At 35.6% G+C, this 19,988-nt stretch overlaps 6 protein-coding genes across 7 annotated transcripts; 3 read left to right on the plus strand and 3 right to left on the minus strand.

The window, feature by feature from the left end:
- The first annotated feature begins 62 nt into the window (after window positions 1–62).
- LOC122528324 (14-3-3 protein epsilon) lies at window positions 63–7,649 on the plus strand. Its single transcript, XM_043653339.1, has 4 exons — window positions 63–280; window positions 3,173–3,479; window positions 4,483–4,826; window positions 5,498–7,649. The coding sequence occupies exons 1-4, from the start codon at window positions 217–219 to the stop codon at window positions 5,551–5,553; spliced, it is 771 nt and encodes a 256-aa protein (XP_043509274.1). The 5' UTR covers window positions 63–216; the 3' UTR covers window positions 5,554–7,649.
- A 1,462-nt stretch (window positions 7,650–9,111) lies between these two features.
- LOC122528319 lies at window positions 9,112–13,419 on the minus strand. The gene is made up of 5 exons (XM_043653325.1): window positions 11,762–13,419; window positions 11,455–11,580; window positions 11,245–11,397; window positions 10,511–10,987; window positions 9,112–9,946 (listed from the first exon to the last, which is right to left on the minus strand). Exons 1-5 carry the CDS (start codon window positions 13,091–13,093, stop codon window positions 9,608–9,610), a joined length of 2,427 nt encoding a protein of 808 aa, XP_043509260.1. The 5' UTR covers window positions 13,094–13,419; the 3' UTR covers window positions 9,112–9,607.
- Window positions 11,500–17,790, plus strand: LOC122528323 (general transcription factor IIH subunit 3). Of its 2 annotated transcripts, none has more exons than XM_043653337.1 (6): window positions 11,500–11,586; window positions 16,340–16,836; window positions 16,914–17,036; window positions 17,105–17,240; window positions 17,322–17,358; window positions 17,429–17,790. In XM_043653337.1, the coding sequence occupies exons 2-6, from the start codon at window positions 16,465–16,467 to the stop codon at window positions 17,502–17,504; spliced, it is 744 nt and encodes a 247-aa protein (XP_043509272.1). In that variant the 5' UTR covers window positions 11,500–11,586; window positions 16,340–16,464; the 3' UTR covers window positions 17,505–17,790. The 2 variants fall into 2 exon arrangements, with proteins under 2 accessions (XP_043509272.1, XP_043509271.1); XM_043653336.1 differs by lacking the exon at window positions 11,500–11,586 and adding an exon at window positions 15,970–16,212.
- LOC122528322 (malate dehydrogenase, mitochondrial) lies at window positions 13,551–15,626 on the minus strand. The gene is made up of 5 exons (XM_043653335.1): window positions 15,430–15,626; window positions 14,853–15,068; window positions 14,502–14,774; window positions 13,990–14,319; window positions 13,551–13,906 (listed from the first exon to the last, which is right to left on the minus strand). Exons 1-5 carry the CDS (start codon window positions 15,502–15,504, stop codon window positions 13,778–13,780), a joined length of 1,023 nt encoding a protein of 340 aa, XP_043509270.1. The 5' UTR covers window positions 15,505–15,626; the 3' UTR covers window positions 13,551–13,777.
- LOC122528326 (sideroflexin-2-like) lies at window positions 17,607–19,103 on the minus strand. The gene is made up of 6 exons (XM_043653341.1): window positions 18,773–19,103; window positions 18,544–18,714; window positions 18,269–18,461; window positions 17,897–18,192; window positions 17,775–17,822; window positions 17,607–17,712 (listed from the first exon to the last, which is right to left on the minus strand). Exons 1-6 carry the CDS (start codon window positions 18,928–18,930, stop codon window positions 17,607–17,609), a joined length of 972 nt encoding a protein of 323 aa, XP_043509276.1. The 5' UTR covers window positions 18,931–19,103.
- Window positions 19,104–19,192: 89 nt separating this feature from the next.
- LOC122528325 (dynein axonemal light chain 1-like) lies at window positions 19,193–19,981 on the plus strand. Its single transcript, XM_043653340.1, has 2 exons — window positions 19,193–19,291; window positions 19,360–19,981. Exon 2 carries the CDS (start codon window positions 19,588–19,590, stop codon window positions 19,957–19,959), a length of 372 nt encoding a protein of 123 aa, XP_043509275.1. The 5' UTR covers window positions 19,193–19,291; window positions 19,360–19,587; the 3' UTR covers window positions 19,960–19,981.
- The last annotated feature ends 7 nt before the right edge of the window (window positions 19,982–19,988 follow it).

Below are 19,988 nucleotides of genomic sequence, written 5' to 3' on the forward strand. Positions count from 1 at the left end.
CGCGTAGTAATACACGCCGAGAGCGCATGGCGAGTGGAGCGTCTGCAGAGGCTGCGCGAAGTGGGAACTGCTTTCGATTGTTGGCGGGCGCCGCCATCTTGGTCAGTGAGCTTGCGAGTGGCTGTACGACGAGGTGTACGTATTTCGGTGAAACGAGTATTTGGTGCGATTTCCCTGAAACCTTTCGTCTACCCGTGAAATCCACAAGCATCCAAGATGTCGGAACGGGAGGACAACGTTTATAAAGCGAAATTGGCTGAGCAAGCGGAGCGCTACGACGGTAAGTACATATTTTCCGAGAAAAGGACCCGGCCTGCGCCAAAATGAAATCCACGAAATCGACCACAAAGCACTGCCACAAAGAGAAAGGAGGTAGCACCGCCCTCGTGACGTGCTCGCCGTACGATTTCATCGGATATGTAACGAGCCTCCTCTGAGAACCGAGAACCTCGAACTGGGATCGTGTCTCATTGGATCTGTCAAAAACCTCGTGAAACGTCAAATATGATTAATCCACACACGGTATTGACCAGATTGCCGGTTCGTAACCGGTGTTTTTTTATTAAAGGGTAGGTTTGCTTTTAGATTCTCTGTCAGGTTCTTTCAGGTTCATCGGAACCTGTCAACGTATAATGCGAGAACGATCCAGAGCCCCTTCGAGGGGATTGGTTGAGAATACATAAAAAAAATGTTTCACTTTTGGGTTATATCATTTCGTCGAAACAAACTAGCTAACATGAAGACAGCGTTGCTAGGCGTGCTGAGTTCGTTACTTTACGGGGTCCCTCGGCAGATAACCAGACAAGTCGGTCCTTCACCGACGTGTATGACGCATAGACACGGCACGATACTTACCAATCGCTGCCGGGTTACTCCTTAGACACGTAGTAACGCGTGCTCTGCTCGTGGCATTTGGCCTTGAAAGCAGAGAGAAATCATTTGGTCGATCGACTGACCGATCTATGGGATCGACGATAACACCCGTGGAAAATTGTCTCGCATTTCCTCGCATACAGCTCTTTTCCTACAATACGCTCTCTAGTGTCTATCATTCCTTATTACGCAGTACACGCCCGTTAGTAATTTCGGTTATAGAAATTTTTACATCTTGCTTCTGGCGAAAGCAACTCGTAGTGGGGTCACGTTCGTGTAGTACGTGGGGGGGAACCGTCAAACCTTTTCGTTTTACAAACCTCTCTCGTTTTGCATTTCTCACTAGATGTATTTTGCGCAGTACCGCTTTGTCTCGTGGGATGTTATCAAGCCTGCAAATCAAGTACACGCGTTTGACATTTTGCGGAAATGCGGTGTATCTTCATGCAAATTTCCTGCAAACATTTTACTCCTTGCCAACTAGTTTTGCTTTAGAGACAAACGTGTGCCTCTGCTCGTGGAGCATTGCAACATTTTTTTGTTAGAACTCCCTCACTAAAGGAAATTGTTCCTATAAATTCGTAAATATAAATTCTTCCTCCATATGTATACATATTCTAAGTTCTATTCTGAACTCATTTCATACATTTCGTTCTACGAAGCTAAAATTTACTTTTACAATTACATTTCATACGCTCGAAAATGACAGGGACGAAGCAATGACGCAGACAAAGGAAGTAGCGCGTTTTCATTCATTCTGTGAAGTTGCTTTTTCATAGTTTCGTCGTTTTCATCGCCGCGTGAACACGTTAATCGAGACAGGCATATTAAAGGGTGGAAATACTGGCATATAGAAGATCCTCGGTTGAAACGGCCGCTAAGCGTGAAGAATGACAGGATAGAAGGGAGAGGAGCTGTTGCGACTCTCCCGGGATGAGGAGAAGGAAGGGCGGTGGGCAAATTTGAGGGTTGTGCGAGAGCAAGACACGAGAGGGGGAGGGGAGAAAAGGACGACGGGCGAGATTACCAGGGGTGGGTGAGAACGGGAAGGGGTGAGATGTGCAGACAGAGTGGGGGAAAAGAGGGGCCATAGCAGAAGGAAAGTATTGATCTGTACTAGCTATCCTACGTTCCGTACACCTCCGTCACCGGGTATACCGTGTTCATAATAATTCTTGCGGCCGGAACCATCATGAACTTGAGCCTGATCTCCTCTCACAAATGTCATTACGAGAAATCTATTGACTTTAACCGAATAGTAACAGAGGATGTACATTAATTTTCTCTGTGCTGAATAGCCAATGAGTTATTTTTCATGAGAGCTCATAGTACTTCAGTGATGATCATTGATCATTATAAGAGCATTCTTTCCTTCCGTGCGAGCAATCTTTCGATGTATTAATCTTTGCAATAAGTAAGGCTTATCGTCGATAGTTCAGATTTATCGTTATAGTTTGGAATTGCACTTATTTTGAAGATAGTATTCCGAAAGCAGAATGTCGTATCCACTATCATCTTTAATCAGTTTCTCGCTTATTGCACGCCCCCGTAACAACTTTTACAGTCAGCTATCGATCCTATCGCAGAACCACAGATTTTAATGTCGCCTAAACATAAGATGCAACAATATGTTCGTGTAACGGAGTTGATATCCGATTTCAACGATAAATCATAATATGGAAAGATGTATCATTAAGTGGATTTGGTTTTTTCTTTTTTTTTTTTTGCAAGCAATAAGATGCAGACGAAGCACATGTATCTAAATCGATATCATTATTCTCGAACATTGTATATCTATAGATAATAAATATATAATACTAACCAACTTCCTCGCAAAGTTCAAGGGGCAGCAGGTTAATATATGTATGTTAGTGCGCCAGTCTCTGCACCTCGCGCAGAGCCTCTCTAACATCCCAGATGAAACTAATAATATATCCACACACAGGGTAGCCACGTATTAATAATCAATAGATCATTTCCGATTCATTACTTTGCCATGATTGCATGTAATATACCTTGGTAAGTTCGATACCTCTATCAAAACATCGAACGTGTACTCTCTTTCATCTCAAATTTTTATCATTTTATCTCCTGAACAAAATTTTGACATTTAAAAGGCTTGAAAAATAAAAACAATTTGTTTACGAAACATCTATATTTAAATATTTCATCCTATCCATTTTAATTGCTTGTATTGTCAATTTATTCTCTATGTTTATTACCATTGAAAATTCTGAAAATTCTCAATTTAATGATACCTTCGTCAACGGCGATGTTCTCGCCGGCCGTGATTTTGCAGAAATGGTCGAGGCGATGAAGAAGGTCGCCTCGCTGGATGTGGAGCTGACCGTCGAGGAAAGGAATCTCCTTTCTGTCGCCTACAAAAATGTTATCGGCGCGAGAAGGGCGTCTTGGAGAATAATTTCTAGTATTGAACAAAAGGAAGAGAACAAAGGCGCCGAGAGAAAGCTGGAGATGATCCGTCAGTACCGATCTCAGGTCGAAAAGGAGCTGAAAGACATCTGCGCCGATATTCTTGGAGTTCTGGACAAACACCTGCTTCCGTGCGCGTCTACTGGCGAATCGAAAGTCTTCTATTATAAAATGTAAGAAAACTTACAACCTTGCGACTAACAGCTCCATTTTTTCTTCGTACTCTTATAAAAGAATATTCTATCTAGTGCTTTTTTTCTTATTTTCCAGGATCTATTGAAACATTCAAAATTTCTCATGCTTTCTACTTTTAAATGACATTTAAATAAAATTTCAAATTGAGTGGAAGAAAATATAGATAGGACGTATTAAGTAAAGGGACTGGAATACTCGAATTATTTTATATATTTAAAGTTACAAATTGTAAAACTATAAGTTCGTAAAATCAAGGAAAGAGTTGTAATAGAATTTTAAGATAGCATACAAGTTTCTGGAGAGCGAGGTAGTTTAAACTGAAAGCTAACAAGCAATACGGAAGAACGTTTCGTTTCGGTCACTAATTTTTGAGGTTTTATCAGTTGTCTAGTTTGATAATTAAGTGATGACTCGATACTTGTTCCTCAAATATGATTTATTAATGAGCTAACGATTTCATTTTTATATCTTAATCACAAGAAATATTTGTGCAGTGTTCTCTTGGAAACCTTTCATTTTATTATTTGAAATTAGCTCGAGAATTTCACGATTCTTCTATATGTGTGATTCACACAAATAATCAGTATGCATGTTATGCATTTATATCGCAACTCGTTAGATTTGATGTTACAATGAATATTAATACCGTGTATTTATGCCAGACATGAATGAAAGTCTAACAAGAGAAATTCCTAATATATTGAGGTTGAGACACTTTTATAAAGTCATAATTTTCTAAGAAATTATACTCTATATCTTGTTATTCTAGTATCAAATTCTAACTGAAGATTAGCGTAATATACATTTATATAAATTTATATTTTACACATGTATAGAAAAATTACAAGAAATAAACTTACAATGGGTTATGGTATTGATAATTAATTGCCAATACACTGAATGTTATAACCGTAACAAATGATCTCTTGTGGTTTTCATTAAATCTACTGACTAAGTTCAAATTCTGATTTGTAATTATAGGAAAGGTGATTACCACCGCTATCTTGCCGAGTTTGCCGTCGGCAACGATAGGAAGGAAGCTGCGGAAAACTCTCTGGTTGCTTACAAAGCAGCGAGCGACACCGCTATGACAGACTTACCACCGACTCATCCCATCCGCTTAGGATTGGCGCTCAACTTCTCCGTGTTCTATTATGAGATCCTCAATAGCCCCGACAGAGCATGCCGTCTTGCGAAAGCAGCCTTTGACGACGCGATCGCGGAACTAGACACCTTGTCCGAGGAGAGTTACAAAGATTCTACCCTCATCATGCAACTTCTCAGGGACAATCTTACTCTTTGGACGTCGGATATGCAAGGAGACGGTTAGTATACTTTTTTCGTGAAAAACACCCCTCGTTGTGTTTAAAATTCATCGCTACTACCACAACTGTAGAAGCGTCGTCGCACGATCAATAATATGTATTGCAGCAGCGCGATAATATCTTCTTGTTATATTAGATTTTTTTCATAAAGGAACAGACTCGCGTGGGAAGAGTAGGGTCATTAATTATTCAATAGGATTCATATTTTATGCAGAATGATATAAAAGTAATGTAATTGGAAGTTTCCATCATTTGAGATGAAGAAAGATACGAAACGATAATCTTTAAGCACCAAATCTTATGTTATTCAATTAAATTATTGAAATCACTTGAGTATAAATGGAATGATCAGTCTGTGATTTAGAATTCGAGGCTGATCGCGAAAACGAGGCTGCAGCCGTTTCCACCAATGTTTGAACTCAGGCACACCTTATCCAATACGCCCTTGCATTGTAAAGTCACCTGGTGAGCAATTTGACCAATCCTTCTCCTTTTTTTCTATCCTTTTCTCCTGAAGCATTTAGATCCATGATTCAGTAGGGTCAAAATTTTCACCCAATTTTTGATTACAAATTGAATTGATCGTATTTTACCTATTGCACAAGCGGTATTTTATCATGGCCGAAAAATAAAACGTTTTGTTAATGAATTTCTTTTTTTATGTTGAACAGGGGAGGGCGAACAAAAGGAGCAGTTGCAAGATGTGGAAGATCAGGACGTATCGTAACTCTAACTGTAGTGAGTGTTATCTTGCGCATATAAAACTGAAAACACAAGAAAACAAAAAACTCTTAATAACTTGTAAGCAAAAGAAAACAATTCAGCAGGTGGCAGTTCGGGGTGGGAAGGGGAGATCTTTAGCGATTGCGTGGCCCTAAGCACGCACGTACGGTTACTCCAAAAAAAAAAAGAAAAAAAGAAAAAACAGAAACGAAAAAAATCATTTGAATTAACATACATATTGAATTAAGAAGCGCGCAGAAAAGTAACAAAATAAAAAAAAGGACATACACTCTGCGGTAAATAGAAAGACTGCAAGAGCATTTAGAGAGGCACTATTCTTTGCCTTTTTTTGCGTATCGAGAAGTTTAAAAAATGCTGTCTTTTTCAGTGGACGATGTCGAGAGCGTTGAGTTGACGCCGACTGGCAAAGCGCGTATATATATATATATATAATACATATATATGTGTGTGTATGTATATTCATCCATATTACTAAAAAAACACAGAGGACAAGAACACGAAATGAAAGGAATAAAAAGCAAAAAGAATATGCGCTAAACCCAGTCGGAGTAAACTCTCGTTTCTGTTGGTTTTAGTGAGTGAGAACGAATAGCATTATCCTCAACCCATAACGTTTCATTAATAACGAAACACGTTAGTGGCTCGACGTCTATTGAAGTGCATATTGTGTTCGTTTGTTTTCACCCACCCCCAATCTCCTCCTCCTCGTCCTCTTCCCCGCTTTTTTACTGCGCGCATCATTACTCTCGCATACTATGATAAATAACGATATTATTAATGTATGCGTGTAAATCGAATGTAAATCATCTGTTTATCTAAAGGGATAAACGCGTCTCCTCCAGAGTTGGAGTTACGTGGTTGATCGACGGTTGGCTAAAAAAACAGTCAAGATACAACCACGTGCCTTCATCTCTGCTTTCTGTATAAGATATTATGAATGTACTTCCGGCGAAGTGTCCCGATTTACAAAGCAAGTAATTTCATACACCATATAGGTTTCGAGCATGGGTTCTCGTGTAGTCACTTGTAAACATGATTCAAGAACACACGCTTACCGCGAAAGCGTCGTACTTAACAAACGAAATGCAATAACATCAGTCTGTCTTAAGTCTGGCTTTCGCAGTATCAAATTTTATGTTAAAATCGAAGACGAGAAATTCTTTTAACTGTGAGTGAAAAACAAAACAAAAAAAAAAAAAAATACACATTATTCTCGACGTGACAAATGTTCTTTCATACTCCTCAATCAATCGTACTCCTCCGCGACAAAAGAAGCACTCTTATTGTTGAGAGGAGAGTCGAAAAAAGAAAGAAATCGTAATAGGTGCGTTTTCAACACAAAGAAGAAGAAGAAGAAAAAAAAGGGCAAATTACGTTTCACAGACAGAAAATAGCAGAAAACAAGTAGCTATCTAGTTAGTCTGTAATCGTGGTTGTACTTTTTCATACGCCCCCTCTGTAAACTATAACGATCGCTGTGGTATAACAAATTACAGAATAAACGATTGTATCCCGACTCGTTCTTCACTCGCGCTCACTTTTGCTATTATCACTGTCCTCGATTCCACTGTATCTTAGTTGATCTTAACCTTTTTATCGATGAACCATTCCGTCGATTTTCGCTTACAAGAAAAAAAAAATATATATATATATAAAAAGGAAAACATCACTCGAGAAACATTCCAATGAGACACGTTAGATAGACTTGGTTCATTAGTCTTTACGCGAAAAATTCGTTTGCGCATCTTAACCCGAGGTAAGCTTAGCGATTAGTAGAATTATTTGTTTGTTGAGGCAGATAGTGTCGATTGAAAATTTATGTCGTAAAACGATCCTTTAAGTACAATGTTTCTGTGTTCAAGGATACTATTGTTTTGCCTGATGATTAAAACATGTGTAAAGTTGCAACAAATAAATCGTAACAAATAAGTTTCCGTCACTCTATTACACGTAGAAAGACAAATTTCGAATTCGTGCAGTTTTCTCTCGCAATCGCAACTTGTCGAGAACATTCGGTAAAACCGTGTAAGCGTGCAGCAAAAAAGCGAGGTGTATGCTTGAGAAAGAATACAGGAGAAACAACCCGTGAAGGAGAAACGCGCAAAATGAAAAAGAAATCGAGAGCTCTGCCTAGAAATTTTTTGGTGTACATCGTGCCCCTGTATTTAGGTATTAATTACACGATACAAATTGATAATCATGTTATAAAATAACGTTACAAAGAATAACTCAAAGTAATATCAACGGCACCGTAAGTATATGCGAGTAATCTTAAGATCGTAAAATTAGGGTATCGAGAAGGAAATAAAAAAAAAAAAATCAAGAATTTAATCGACGTGAATCGTTCAAGCGATAATGTGGAGAGAAACGGAAAGTCTAGGGCGTATCGTGGAATAAAAAGTAAAAGAAAAAAAAAGAAAACATCATCCCCGGATGCAGTTTTGATAATCGCGTGAAGGACATGCCGTAGAAGGCGACGGAGTCGTAAGAACGGAAGAATGAAGAACAGTGGAGAAACAGAGAAAACATCGGTATCATCGGATAAGAATTGCATATAATATATATTATATATATATATATATATATAGTTTACGTAAAATATACGTAATACGTGCATAACATACCACGCGTACGAGCGACAAATCTTTGAATGAAAAGTAAAAAAAGAAAAATAAGGAAAGAACAGAAAAAGAGAAACAAAATTTTAAGGTACAATAAAGAAAGCTTCTCAGTGGCAACGAATGTGACATAAATTGAATAATTCCAAACGACGATAAACTGTGAGATACCTCATCCAATTACTTGCTTACACGATGGATTGAAAACAAGATGAAGTAGCCCAACGATAACATTATTATTATCGCCGACGATGTAGCGTGTGATTCATAATGAAGTGGATAAAAAAAAGAAAAAACAAAACGTAAATGTAGAGTGTTCTCGGTTAAAGTAAAATTGTAGGTAGGCATCGATACCATCTGGGTTTCACTGTAAGATTATTAAGGAAGAATAATAGGTGATCGGTGTATTGAGACCGCTTTTATCCTTTATTCACTATCGTTGTGCGTGCTTAGTCAATTTTTATAAAAAAAAAAAAAAAAAAAAAAAAAAAAAAAAGGAANAAAAAAAAAAAAAAAGAAAAAAAGGAACATGAAAGAAAGAAGGTAAAAAGAAATAACACACTCCACCATTACGCATCTGTTGTTCCATCTCTCTAGATGTAATATATTTGCTCTTGTCTCTGTATTTTAAACATTAGTTGTGTATATCTTTCTATTGCAATTATCCTCGGATCATTCCATCTTGTCGCTAACCCAATTCACGAGAGCGAATAATTAGACCTGGATATCGAAATTTATCGTCATTTGGAGAAGACAAAAAAAAAATCTGTCGTTTCTTTTTTCGAATTCGTATGCGTTCTCACGCTCTGTACTATTACTACTACTAACTATTACTACAATCAATGCGATTACACCGGATACGACCTTTTTCTGTAAAACCACACACACACGTGAAAGCTACAAATAAAGTAATTACAACTCTCTAATCGTTTCTTCGGATCTTTATTAGTATACATTATTAAACATCTACATACGTCAGCGATTATAATTAAATATAAAATATTGTTCGTATCGCGCCGTGTCATTGGTTCGCAGTGAGTCACCTAAAACCAGAGCAATTCTAATGAACCTGTTGTCACAGAATTTAATTTAATATATTAGAAAAAAATAAAAACAAATGCCGATAGCAATTAGAGGACATGTATTATTTCAGGGTGTGAGATACGATTACCTTCATTGTACTCTGTACAACACAAGTATTTTGTTTTCTATACATTAAGTTACAATTCTGCAAAAGAACATTCGTCGTATTTCTATTGAAAGAAAAAAAAAAAAAAAAATTATATCTTGGATGACCCGATTACATTTGTCTTGTATCGATTACAGAATAACTTGATTCGTTAAAATTGTACACACGTCTTCTATATATTGATTGTATAAAATTTCTTAAATCTGCGATCATTTCAAATTGTAATACGCTTATGCAATCATCGATTGTGATCTATCATCCTCTATGTTCTGCGACTGATCTCTTCCGATAATGTTCTCACGAAAACTTGAACTAGACAACAGACATCGTGGCTGTTTATTAACATCCACCTGCTTCAGGATTCGTCTCAGTGAATTATCCGTGCTCTTCATGATCGGCGACAAGCTGAGGCTCGGTGCTGTTCGTGTTTTGAGTATTCGTCCGCTCCTCGGAGACCTGGTGATTTGATCGGTCGATCTGCGCCTGGCAGACTTCAGTTTTACACTACGTAGCATGTCTAAGGAAACCACCGGTCCCTTCGGTCCTGGTATAGTGTTTCTTCTATTCTCCTGAAATTGAAATTTACTTTTTGTGTGATATTTTAATTTTGCTAAATGTATCTCGTTTAATTGGATGTCTTCGCATAATTTCTGGGGAATATAATTGCGAGAGAGAGTTTCTCGAAAAAAAGAAAATTCTTGATTTATTTTTCAGACATGGAAAAATCATCTCGGGATTTTTAAATAACCCTTCCCCTCTCCCCAAGTGTCCGGTTGAGTGGCAACGAGGATCAAAGAACCAATTAACCAAACGGAGAATTGCGCCGATTTAACGCCTGGCTGGACTCTGCTGAAGTATTTGAAACACTTCAGCAAACTCTCAAGTAAACGTGCGTAACTTCTTTCGAATTTCAAGCAACAAGAAGCCACGAAGTTAAACGTATGATACAAACGACGAAAGATGAAGAGGAGCAGCAATTTTTTTTCACCGACAACTTGAGCGAAGCTTCCAACTGAAAGCCGACCAATCCCTCGAACTATAGCAAGGTTTAACTTCGAAAGGACAGAGTTCTCCACGCCACTTGTTCATATACTCCAATTAACGGAGCGGCGCGTAACAATCCTCGGATTTACCTTAACGTTCTGCGGTGCTTTTTTTAGGGTCACCTTCAGCAAATCCTCGACGGTTATAGCCGGCCTATTAAACAGTGGTGTCGAGCACTTTCTCGAGGGCGTTCTGATGCTTTTGCCGCTGCTGTTCGGTGTGGTTGGTGTAATCAGCTGCGCCGGAGACTGCGTTGACAGCAGTGGAGGAGCTAATGGAGGTAGCGGCGGCGGAGGCGGCGGAGGAGGCGGAGGAGGCGGAGGAGGTGGAGGAGGTGGTGGAGGTGGAGGAGGAACAGCCGATGAATTGGATGATAGTGAAATTGGTGGTGAAGGGGGTGACAATTTCTTTGGAGATTTCAATCTCATATTCTCCAACGATTGGTGTAATCTTTGCAGTTCTTTCATCAACGTTTCGTTACTTTCGGTCAGCTTCTTCGTGACGTTTTGTATGTCCCTGACCTCTGCGGTTAAAGCATCGATGGCGGTTACGTTGCTTACACGCACCTGCGATAAAAACAGTTGTTAATTAGGCTTATTTAATACACGGCTGACGTGGGATGCGGAGAATTGTAAATGAAGGAAAGATATTTATGTCACGATTATGTACATATATACAGATTCGTTTCGTTTTTTTATGAACGTACAAACGTTCCTCTCTTGTTGCTTTTGACCTTTTATGACGACGACGTTTTTTTTTCCCCTTGCATCGACGTAAATTTGAAGTATAAATTGCTTTCATAACACAGTGGACAACGTACTACCTGAGTAATTTGCTCAGATAAACGAGTGACTTTCTCCAGCAATATGTTAATCGTCTGTTCATTCTCTGAGCGTAACGTTATCACAACTTGACTGAGCTCCTCCATTTGCCGATTCACTGACGTTGAAGCAGTTCGCGTGAGGTTTGCGTAACTCTGAAACAATCGTCACTTTGATAGCAAACGCGGATCGTTCCTTAGATAAGTACCTACTTCTTTTAGTACAGCCGTCACTCTTTTTATTATCCAGGCACAGAACAGAACGATTTTAGACACAGGCTTCTTGACAGATTGAAGTCTTTGGAAACTTTTGTTCATTTGAACGCTATTACCTATGGACTGCAAGTAATAATTTACGTTACAATCATATTCTTATCATTTTTATACATATAAATAATAACATAATTCATGAAAATGTTCCAAATAACAAGTACCATCGATATTTAATTTTAATACATTTTTATATAAATATTACGTGTATTATGCGATTACTAAAATATAGAAATAAAAAAAAAATTACTTCTTTCAGACATGCGCTGTAGCTATCAGAATTTGATACAGCTGGATGATTTAAAGTCGAAGTGATAGACGATTCAGAGCTGCCTGCGCTCCAAGACGTTTTTGTTATCATCGTATTTGGATAAAAATAATTTTGAACATTTTTCTCTTCTGCTGGTAATAAATCAATAATTTTAACGGAAGCAACAGGTTCCTGTGGCCTCTCTACGTCCTCTTCATCGTCAAATTTGAGCATAGTCCGGCATTTTTTGGCAGGCGGTGGAGAACCACTGCAGGAAGTAATCGAACGAGTTCTAATCCTCGTCGTATCACCCTTTATTTCCCTGTAATCTCGTATATTATCGATCTTGCCCGTTTCATCTACGAAATGACACTTGCTCGTTAGCTCATTCGAATTTTCCTCTCGAGTCAACGAAGACAATGTATTAGAAGAAAGCGAATTTGTTTGCAGCATTCTTGTTTCGTCGCATTTTTTGTATTTGGGTAAAAGATTCCCGAAGAATTCCTGATTTCCCGTCCGAATCTTAAAGCTGTTCAATTGTCGTAAATTTGAAAGAATTTGCCTACACTCAGTCCAGTTAGTAAATTGATTTCCAGTGCCTGAATCCTGCAGATTTTTCTCGTTCACTATTTCAAACCTCGTGCCGTTCAGCAGGTCTTGACCGTTCCATTTTTCTTCATATTGATCTATAGACTTGCACGCAGTCGTTTGAAATTTGTTCGGAAAATTATGGAGTTCATTCTGAGGCTTTAATTTCGAATTGCAAGTAGCAAATTGCGTTGCTGGTTCTAAAGTGTAGCCATAACGAAGCTCAGTATCGCAAGCATAATCATCGAATCTAGTCTTTGAGAAAGATCTTCCCTCCCGCAAAGACTGGCAGTCATTCATTTCTAATTTTATTTCGTCGTTCATTGACAAAGTCTTCTCTAATGAAAAGCATTTTTCCGCAGGCTTGTCGATATTTTGCTTGAACAAATTTTTCGTCTGTTTTATTTCGATCAATTCTGGTTCCTTTTCTTTGGTACTCTCTTCTTCCTCTTTCTTGTCCGATTCATTTAGATCTAATCTCATTCGGCGAAGTTTGGGTACAATTTCTGGACTTAGATCGTCGTAGCATGACAAATCAGGTTCCCTAAGTTCAAAGAGTACAGATTCCGGAGATCTTTGATGCAAAAGTTGTTCAGTGGATCTCGACATTCTTTTAAGTGGAGTACATTTAATTCTCACGCAATCGACCTCGTCAGAAGTATCTGATTTTTGCAATAAACTTTCTTGGGATTGGTCCAGGGACTGCTTGAGTCGAGATCGTTTGTACATTTTTCTCTTGACCATCGTGATTTCCTTTTAAATTTCTGCTTGATGTTCATGAGTGTTTAGTCAAGGAGATATCAACATTTTGAAAATAAATTCTTTAAAGACACTTTTCAATACAATGAGAATCACGTGTTTTTAAACTAGTTTCATCAATCTGTCGAACCTGTCGTATGGTACAAACGAAACTGTTCTATTTATTCGATATACGGATGACATTGTACTAAAGGTTGTCTATTAATATTTGTTTTGATTCTAATAGAGAGAATAATATACTAGGGAAATTTTCCTAATAATATACTTTTCTAAATTACTATGATTTATGGTATTGATTTCATAAAATAGGAAAAAGTAAAAACGAGTATAATTGTTTTTTGTTCAAAGAAAATTTATTTTCAAATTTCATATTTTGAAATTCCAGTTCGTTCAAAACGAGGCCAATATTTCCTTCTAAATAGTAAAATCTTCATCATCTTGAATTTACTGTTACTTTATTATATCAGTTGTAAATGAATTTTATTGTCTACAATACATACATCTACTGATTGGTAAAGGATCCACCTTTTTCTTCATTTAAATGTTCCTTTTTCGCGTACAACGCGATCAGTTAATTATATAGTTTCATTCATCAATTACTGGAGACAATCGAATTTTATTTGACAATGTCAAATTTATTTTACTTTATTTGTGTAATATTGACAACGTTCACTTCCTGTTTGCAAAATCTTCACCCTTTTGAATGTTCTTCTTCAGTTCTGGAATTGCCGCATCCAACAGTTTCTTTTCATATTCGCTAAGTTTGCTGATACCAAGGTTCTTCTCGAGTCCGTTTTTCTGAAATTTGATAGAATATAATATTTCGAAAGATTGAACACACTAAATATTTAAATGTATTGGCATTTATTGATTATACTTACACCAAGGACACACGGTGTTGCAAAGTACTTTGTCTCGCAAACGTCTGATTTGACGAAAGTACATTCTATGATACCCTGTTCTCCGTTAAGCGCTCTAAGTACAGATATGCCAAATCGAGCGCCAGCATAGGCCATTGAAAGCGTTGCAGAACCCGTGCCAGCTTTGGCTTTAACGACCTCTGTACCAGCTTCCTGGATTCTAGTGGTCAGAGCCTTTAATTTGTCTTCTGGGAAAGAAACAGCAGGTTTGCTTTGTGAAATTAATGGAATAATTGTCACGCCACTGTGTCCACCAATAACTGGTACATTGACTTTTTGTGGATCAAGGCCCTGAAAACAATAATTGACATTATATATTAAACCGTGGATGTTTATGCAAATTTATTTGTAAACAATTGATATATTTGTATTAAATATAATGAATATTCTATTAAATATAATGAATATTCTATTTTAAATTTACAATTCAAATATAAATTCAGAAATTATTTACTATTATATGTTTTACAAACTTTGGCTTCTGCTATAAAGGTGTTTGCTCTGACAACATCGAGAGTTGTTACACCAAATACTCTCTTGGGATCATAAACGCCAGCTTTTTTCAATACTTCACTGGCGATAGGCACAGTGCTGTTCACTGGATTAGAAATAATGGCAATGATAGCTTTCGGGGCTACTTCAGCTATAGCCTTGGTGAGATCTCTCACTATGGAGGCATTTGTATCAAAAAGATCATCTCTGGTCATTCCTGGTTTACGAGGAACACCAGCAGGAATGATTACTAACTACAAAAACATTACACAATGAATTTTTTTAATTCTCTTTGTATTATATATTTTAAACAAACTTAATAACGTAAATACCTGTGCTCCTTTGACAGAGTCTTTCAGTTCATCTGGACCAGTGTATCCTTTTACTTTTGCTGCTGTATTTATGTGCGATATATCAGCAGCGACACCTGGTGTGTTCACAATATCGTACAATGATAACTCGGTTATAAGAGGCGAATCTTTCAGAAGTAACGATAATGGTTGTCCTATGCCTCCGCTTGCTCCCAAAACAGCGACCTTGTGGTTGCACTGAAACGAAATATCCCGGAAAAAATTAGGAAGACAAACATAAAGTATATTTGTATATTTCCATACACATTCATGGAATTCTTTTGTGACCGAAATTTCATATTAGAATCTGCATACTGTTAAAGACACTGTTACATATTAAAAATAAAGTGATATTCGATCGAGTTTAAATTGCTTGTCACAATTGCATAACTGTGCTTCACGTGTATTTCAAATATGCCACACAGAGTACTTCAATATGATCGATAAGCCTCTTTATAATCCTAAGTTCGATAAGGAATTAAACGAATGATAGAGATAAAACAGAGTAGGCTAGTTGGCAGATACGATATTTAATGGAAACATATTTGACAAAACTTACTCTTGCGCTGGTGGATAATCGTTTTGCTCCTTGTTGAGCAACACTTAACACAGGCTTCAGATATTGTGGCAGCATGTTCCTTAGGATTCTGTGATCACGAATGTGACTGATTCCAACTTTCACACTAACTTTCGATAACCTTTCAAAGACACCCCAATGACCTTAATAATACTTGTTTCTCTCACCAGTGTCGTAACACGCATACGAGCATGCGTCTTTTGGGCAGACAATTTACGCAAGTCTGCGACCATCTGTGAATATTTGCGCGGAAAATTTTGAACGCATAATTATGAATTTTACCTCTTTCCAAACGAGGCCGATCAGTGCCTTATTTTCTGAAATAGGACATTTCTGATCTTTTGTTTTGTTATACACGTATCAAAATATTGTTTTATTATTTTCGCGTATCTTTGCAAACTCTTGGAAATTCATTGTTAGAAAGACGAAAAATAAATTAATTTAGAAATACTGATCAGTTAGGAATAAAATAAATTAATTAAGGAACAATTATATATCATTTATATTTCACGCCCGAATACACTTGAAAAATTGAACGTACTTGCATCTTCTAGAATATTTGTTATTTGTTAGTAGTAGTAGCAGCTTGATTCTCATGAATGTGGCTGTACACATTAGTTAAGCAATTATTATTCGAAATTTCAATTTCTAAAGTTTAATGATAAAAGAAAAACGCGATAAATAGATGAAAAGATGTTTTTAAGAGACTAAATTTATGTTTATACTAAATAATTACATTACAATTTATGTTCAAAATGTCAAATGGTACGTTGAGGTTATTTATGAATGAAAATGTTTTAATTCTTTTTCCCATCAAAACTACTTTATTTAAGTTAACAAATTATTTCAAAAATTTTATTTTCTGTAAATGTAATTATTTGATTTATTTCAGAAATAGAAACAAGTCTATTAATAATTGTATTAGACGTAAATCCAGTGCAAAGGATTATAAAACAGGAAACAAGGATATTGACGCAATGCTTGGATTCGACTATCGTTTTTGCCAATGCACATTTAATGCAATCTTCTAACAATCAACTTGCTGTCATAGCATGTCACAGTGATGGGGCAAAGTTTTTATATCCTTGTGAAAAACCAGTAGAAATTAGACAAATTGACGGGCAATATGAAAAATTTACAATGGTGGAACGTACTGTAAGACAACAACTGCAACAAGTTATCAATGAAATTTCCTTGGACAAACCATTAAATGGAGAAAGTCTTATATCAGGAGCATTGACCATGGCATTATGTTATGTTGCTAGGTTAGAAAGAGAAAAGATTGCTGGTGAGAAAATATATTCAAGAATCCTTGTAATCACAGCAAGTAATGATTCAGCAACACAATATATGAATTACATGAACATATTCTTCACTGCCCAAAAAATGGTTTGTTATATAATGTTTTGTATTTTAATATTTATATGATTTAAATTTAAATTTTGTTTTTTTTTTTTAACAAATAGGGAATAATATTGGATGTATGCAGTTTAGACCAAGAATTAACTTTACTCCAGCAAGGCTGTGATATTACTGGTGGGAATTATTTAAAAGTGCCCCAACTTAGTGGATTGTTACAGTATTTATTGGTAAAAAGATAAGGAATAATTTAATTATTCATTAGTAAATATTTTATTTATTTATAATTACTTTTTAGTGGATATTTTTACCAGATCCAAATGTTAGATCAAAGTTAGTACTCCCGCCACCTGTGAAAGTAGATTATAGAGCAGCATGCTTTTGTCACCAAGAATTGATTGATATTGGCTATGTATGCTCCATATGTTTATCAAGTAAGACAAATTAAGAAATAAAATTTATTCTATTATTTTTATATAAACCTGTGTAAAATAATAAATGAATATATTTTTCAGTATTTTGTAAATTTAGTCCAATATGCACAACTTGCCAGTAAGTATTATAGTAATGTTTTAATTTGGCATAATTGTTTTAATTCATACTTTTCATTTCTTTCTTACAGCACAGTGTTCAAAATGCCAGGACCTATTCCTATAAAAATGAAAAAAAAGAAAAAGACTATAGATATAGTACATTAATTGTATTTAGAAATAATGATTCTTTATATAAATACATCTATTTTCTTATCACATTACATTTTATTCACTAAAGAAGAAGAAAAAAAAACATGATGTTCAATGTTACAATCCTTTATTATAATATACTTTATCTATATATTCTTTCACACATTTCTTAAACTCTTCATACTCAGATGGACGCAACTTCATCAAATTTGGATTCATGGAGCTTAACGATTAAAATGTATTATTGTATATTTTTCGATACGAATAAAATATAAAATTGCTTACTTTCGTTCGGGAAAAATTGCAAAAGCAGATGGAATTGCAATCATGCAGCTATAAATATTAAATTGCATTTAATAAGAAACAATTCAAATGGGAGAGCAATGAAATCAAAATTAAAAAATTACCCTATAGCACATAAACAAGCTTCGAATGGAATTAATATCCGCGGTCGATGTTGATGCAAACAATAAGGCATAAATTTATGAGTTATTATAGGAATGAAAAGTAAGCATGGTATGGACATAGCTATTCTTGAAATCAAACATTCGCAAATGCCTTTTGTAGCTGCTACTTTAGATTTCATAAAAGAATGTGTTTCATCCTTCATATATATCGGAATTCCTGTTGTGATTTCTTTATAACGCATAAGTGGTAAATTTATCATATGACCTGTAGCCACTGCGCAAAATGGCAAACACCTCTGATGGCAGAAAAGTATAAGACGAAATATAATATAAAATGTTGTAAAAAGTATAAAAAGTCAATGAAAAACTAACATTAAAAATAAGTGCTTTTCCGGAGAGTATTTTCTTACAACAAAAAGTCACAATGGAGCCTGTTATAACAGCACATAAAAGAGCGTTTTTCATTTTTGTATCATCATTATTTCGTGTACTTCTGTATATGTCATTTATAATAGCATTATGCATTTGATGTAATATTTGAAATGCCATTATAGCAGGAAAATTTCTAATAATAGCATATATAATAATTACTAGGGAAATTGTTTGTCTAAAAGATATTTTTAAGATGGAAATTCTTTTAGACATACTTTTGAAATGCTAACATCGACGCTGTAAGCATGACTGAAGTAGGTAATTGAAAAGACAATCTAGAAAATCGGTGTATTAATTCACCAGTCTCAGAATCAAATGCACCATCTCTAAGTTGTTTTGCACGAATAACATGAGATAGTTGTACTCCAGAAGGTACAAAGCCTCTTCTAACAAAAGTTAGTTACTTGAAATATTAGAGTAATTGAGCAATTAGAATTTACCTACTTATAATTATCACAGAATTGTTTAGCTTCTTTCAATTTTTGGTCGTTTACAAAAATCATACGATAATCAGTAATAAAAGCAAAATGTTTCAATCTACCAATATACGTAGATTGATCCCATAATGGCTTATCAATATCAAATTTTTCATTGGTGTTCATCGCTATATTACAAATTTAAGTATTCTCCAGTCGATTTTTTTATATTATTGATCATAAATTCACATTTGTTAATTGGTTATTAACTATTTCTGTTTACATTTCATATTTCTTATTATTATTCATTTTGTTTTGTACTTGGATTTTTATTAGTTTTGGATCATAAAAATATGATAACTGTAAAGAATGTTTTACGAAGAAAATGAATATTATAAAATTAATGAAATTATCATTCTTGTATAGTGAGTGAAGTTAACTGGAAGTGATTGCGTTTATATATTGTTAATATTTTAATAACATAGAAATATTAGAAACACAGAAATTTCTTCTGCTTGATAAAATTGGAATGGAACTATAAATTATGGTATTTGCTTTTTTACGATATTGCACTTTTTATTTTTTCTAAAAATTTATAATGTGCGTTTTACATAGGCCAAAGCAACGACCTGTAAAGAAGCTATTCAACGATGGGAAGAGAAAATAGGTTTAACTGCTAGTGGACAGAAAGAAATCATTTTGTCTTTTCAGTGGCCTCCAATTGAGAAAATGGATAATAATTTAGCAGCACTTACTGCTGTCGAGTCAGTTAAATATTTTTTATAAAAATATTGTAAGCAATAATTTTTATCATTTTCTAGGAAATTATCTCTCTCAACAAATATGATAGAGAAGATCAGTGGTATTAATTCATTAAAAAATTTAAAAATTCTATCTTTGGGTCGCAACAATATTAAAACTTTTTCCGGATTGGAAGCAGTTGGAGAACATTTGGAACAATTATGGATATCATATAATCAAATAGAAAAAATTAAAGGCGTGAATGTATTGAAGGCGCTGAAAGTGCTTTACATGTCGAATAATTTGGTAAAAGACTGGGCAGAGTTTAATCGTTTACAAGAAATACCACTTCTTGAAGATTTATTGTTTATTAATAATCCTATTTGTGAAAATATGGACGTGGAATCTTGGCGCAGTCAAGTAACTAGAAGACTTCCAAAATTAAAGAAACTTGACGCTATACCGGTCGTATGACTATTTCATCTCTTTATCTATTACATGGA

Source organism: Frieseomelitta varia, unplaced genomic scaffold, assembly GCF_011392965.1.
Source record: "Frieseomelitta varia isolate USP_RPSP 00005682 unplaced genomic scaffold, Fvar_1.2 scaffold_248, whole genome shotgun sequence".
Lineage (NCBI taxonomy): Eukaryota > Metazoa > Arthropoda > Insecta > Hymenoptera > Apidae > Frieseomelitta > Frieseomelitta varia.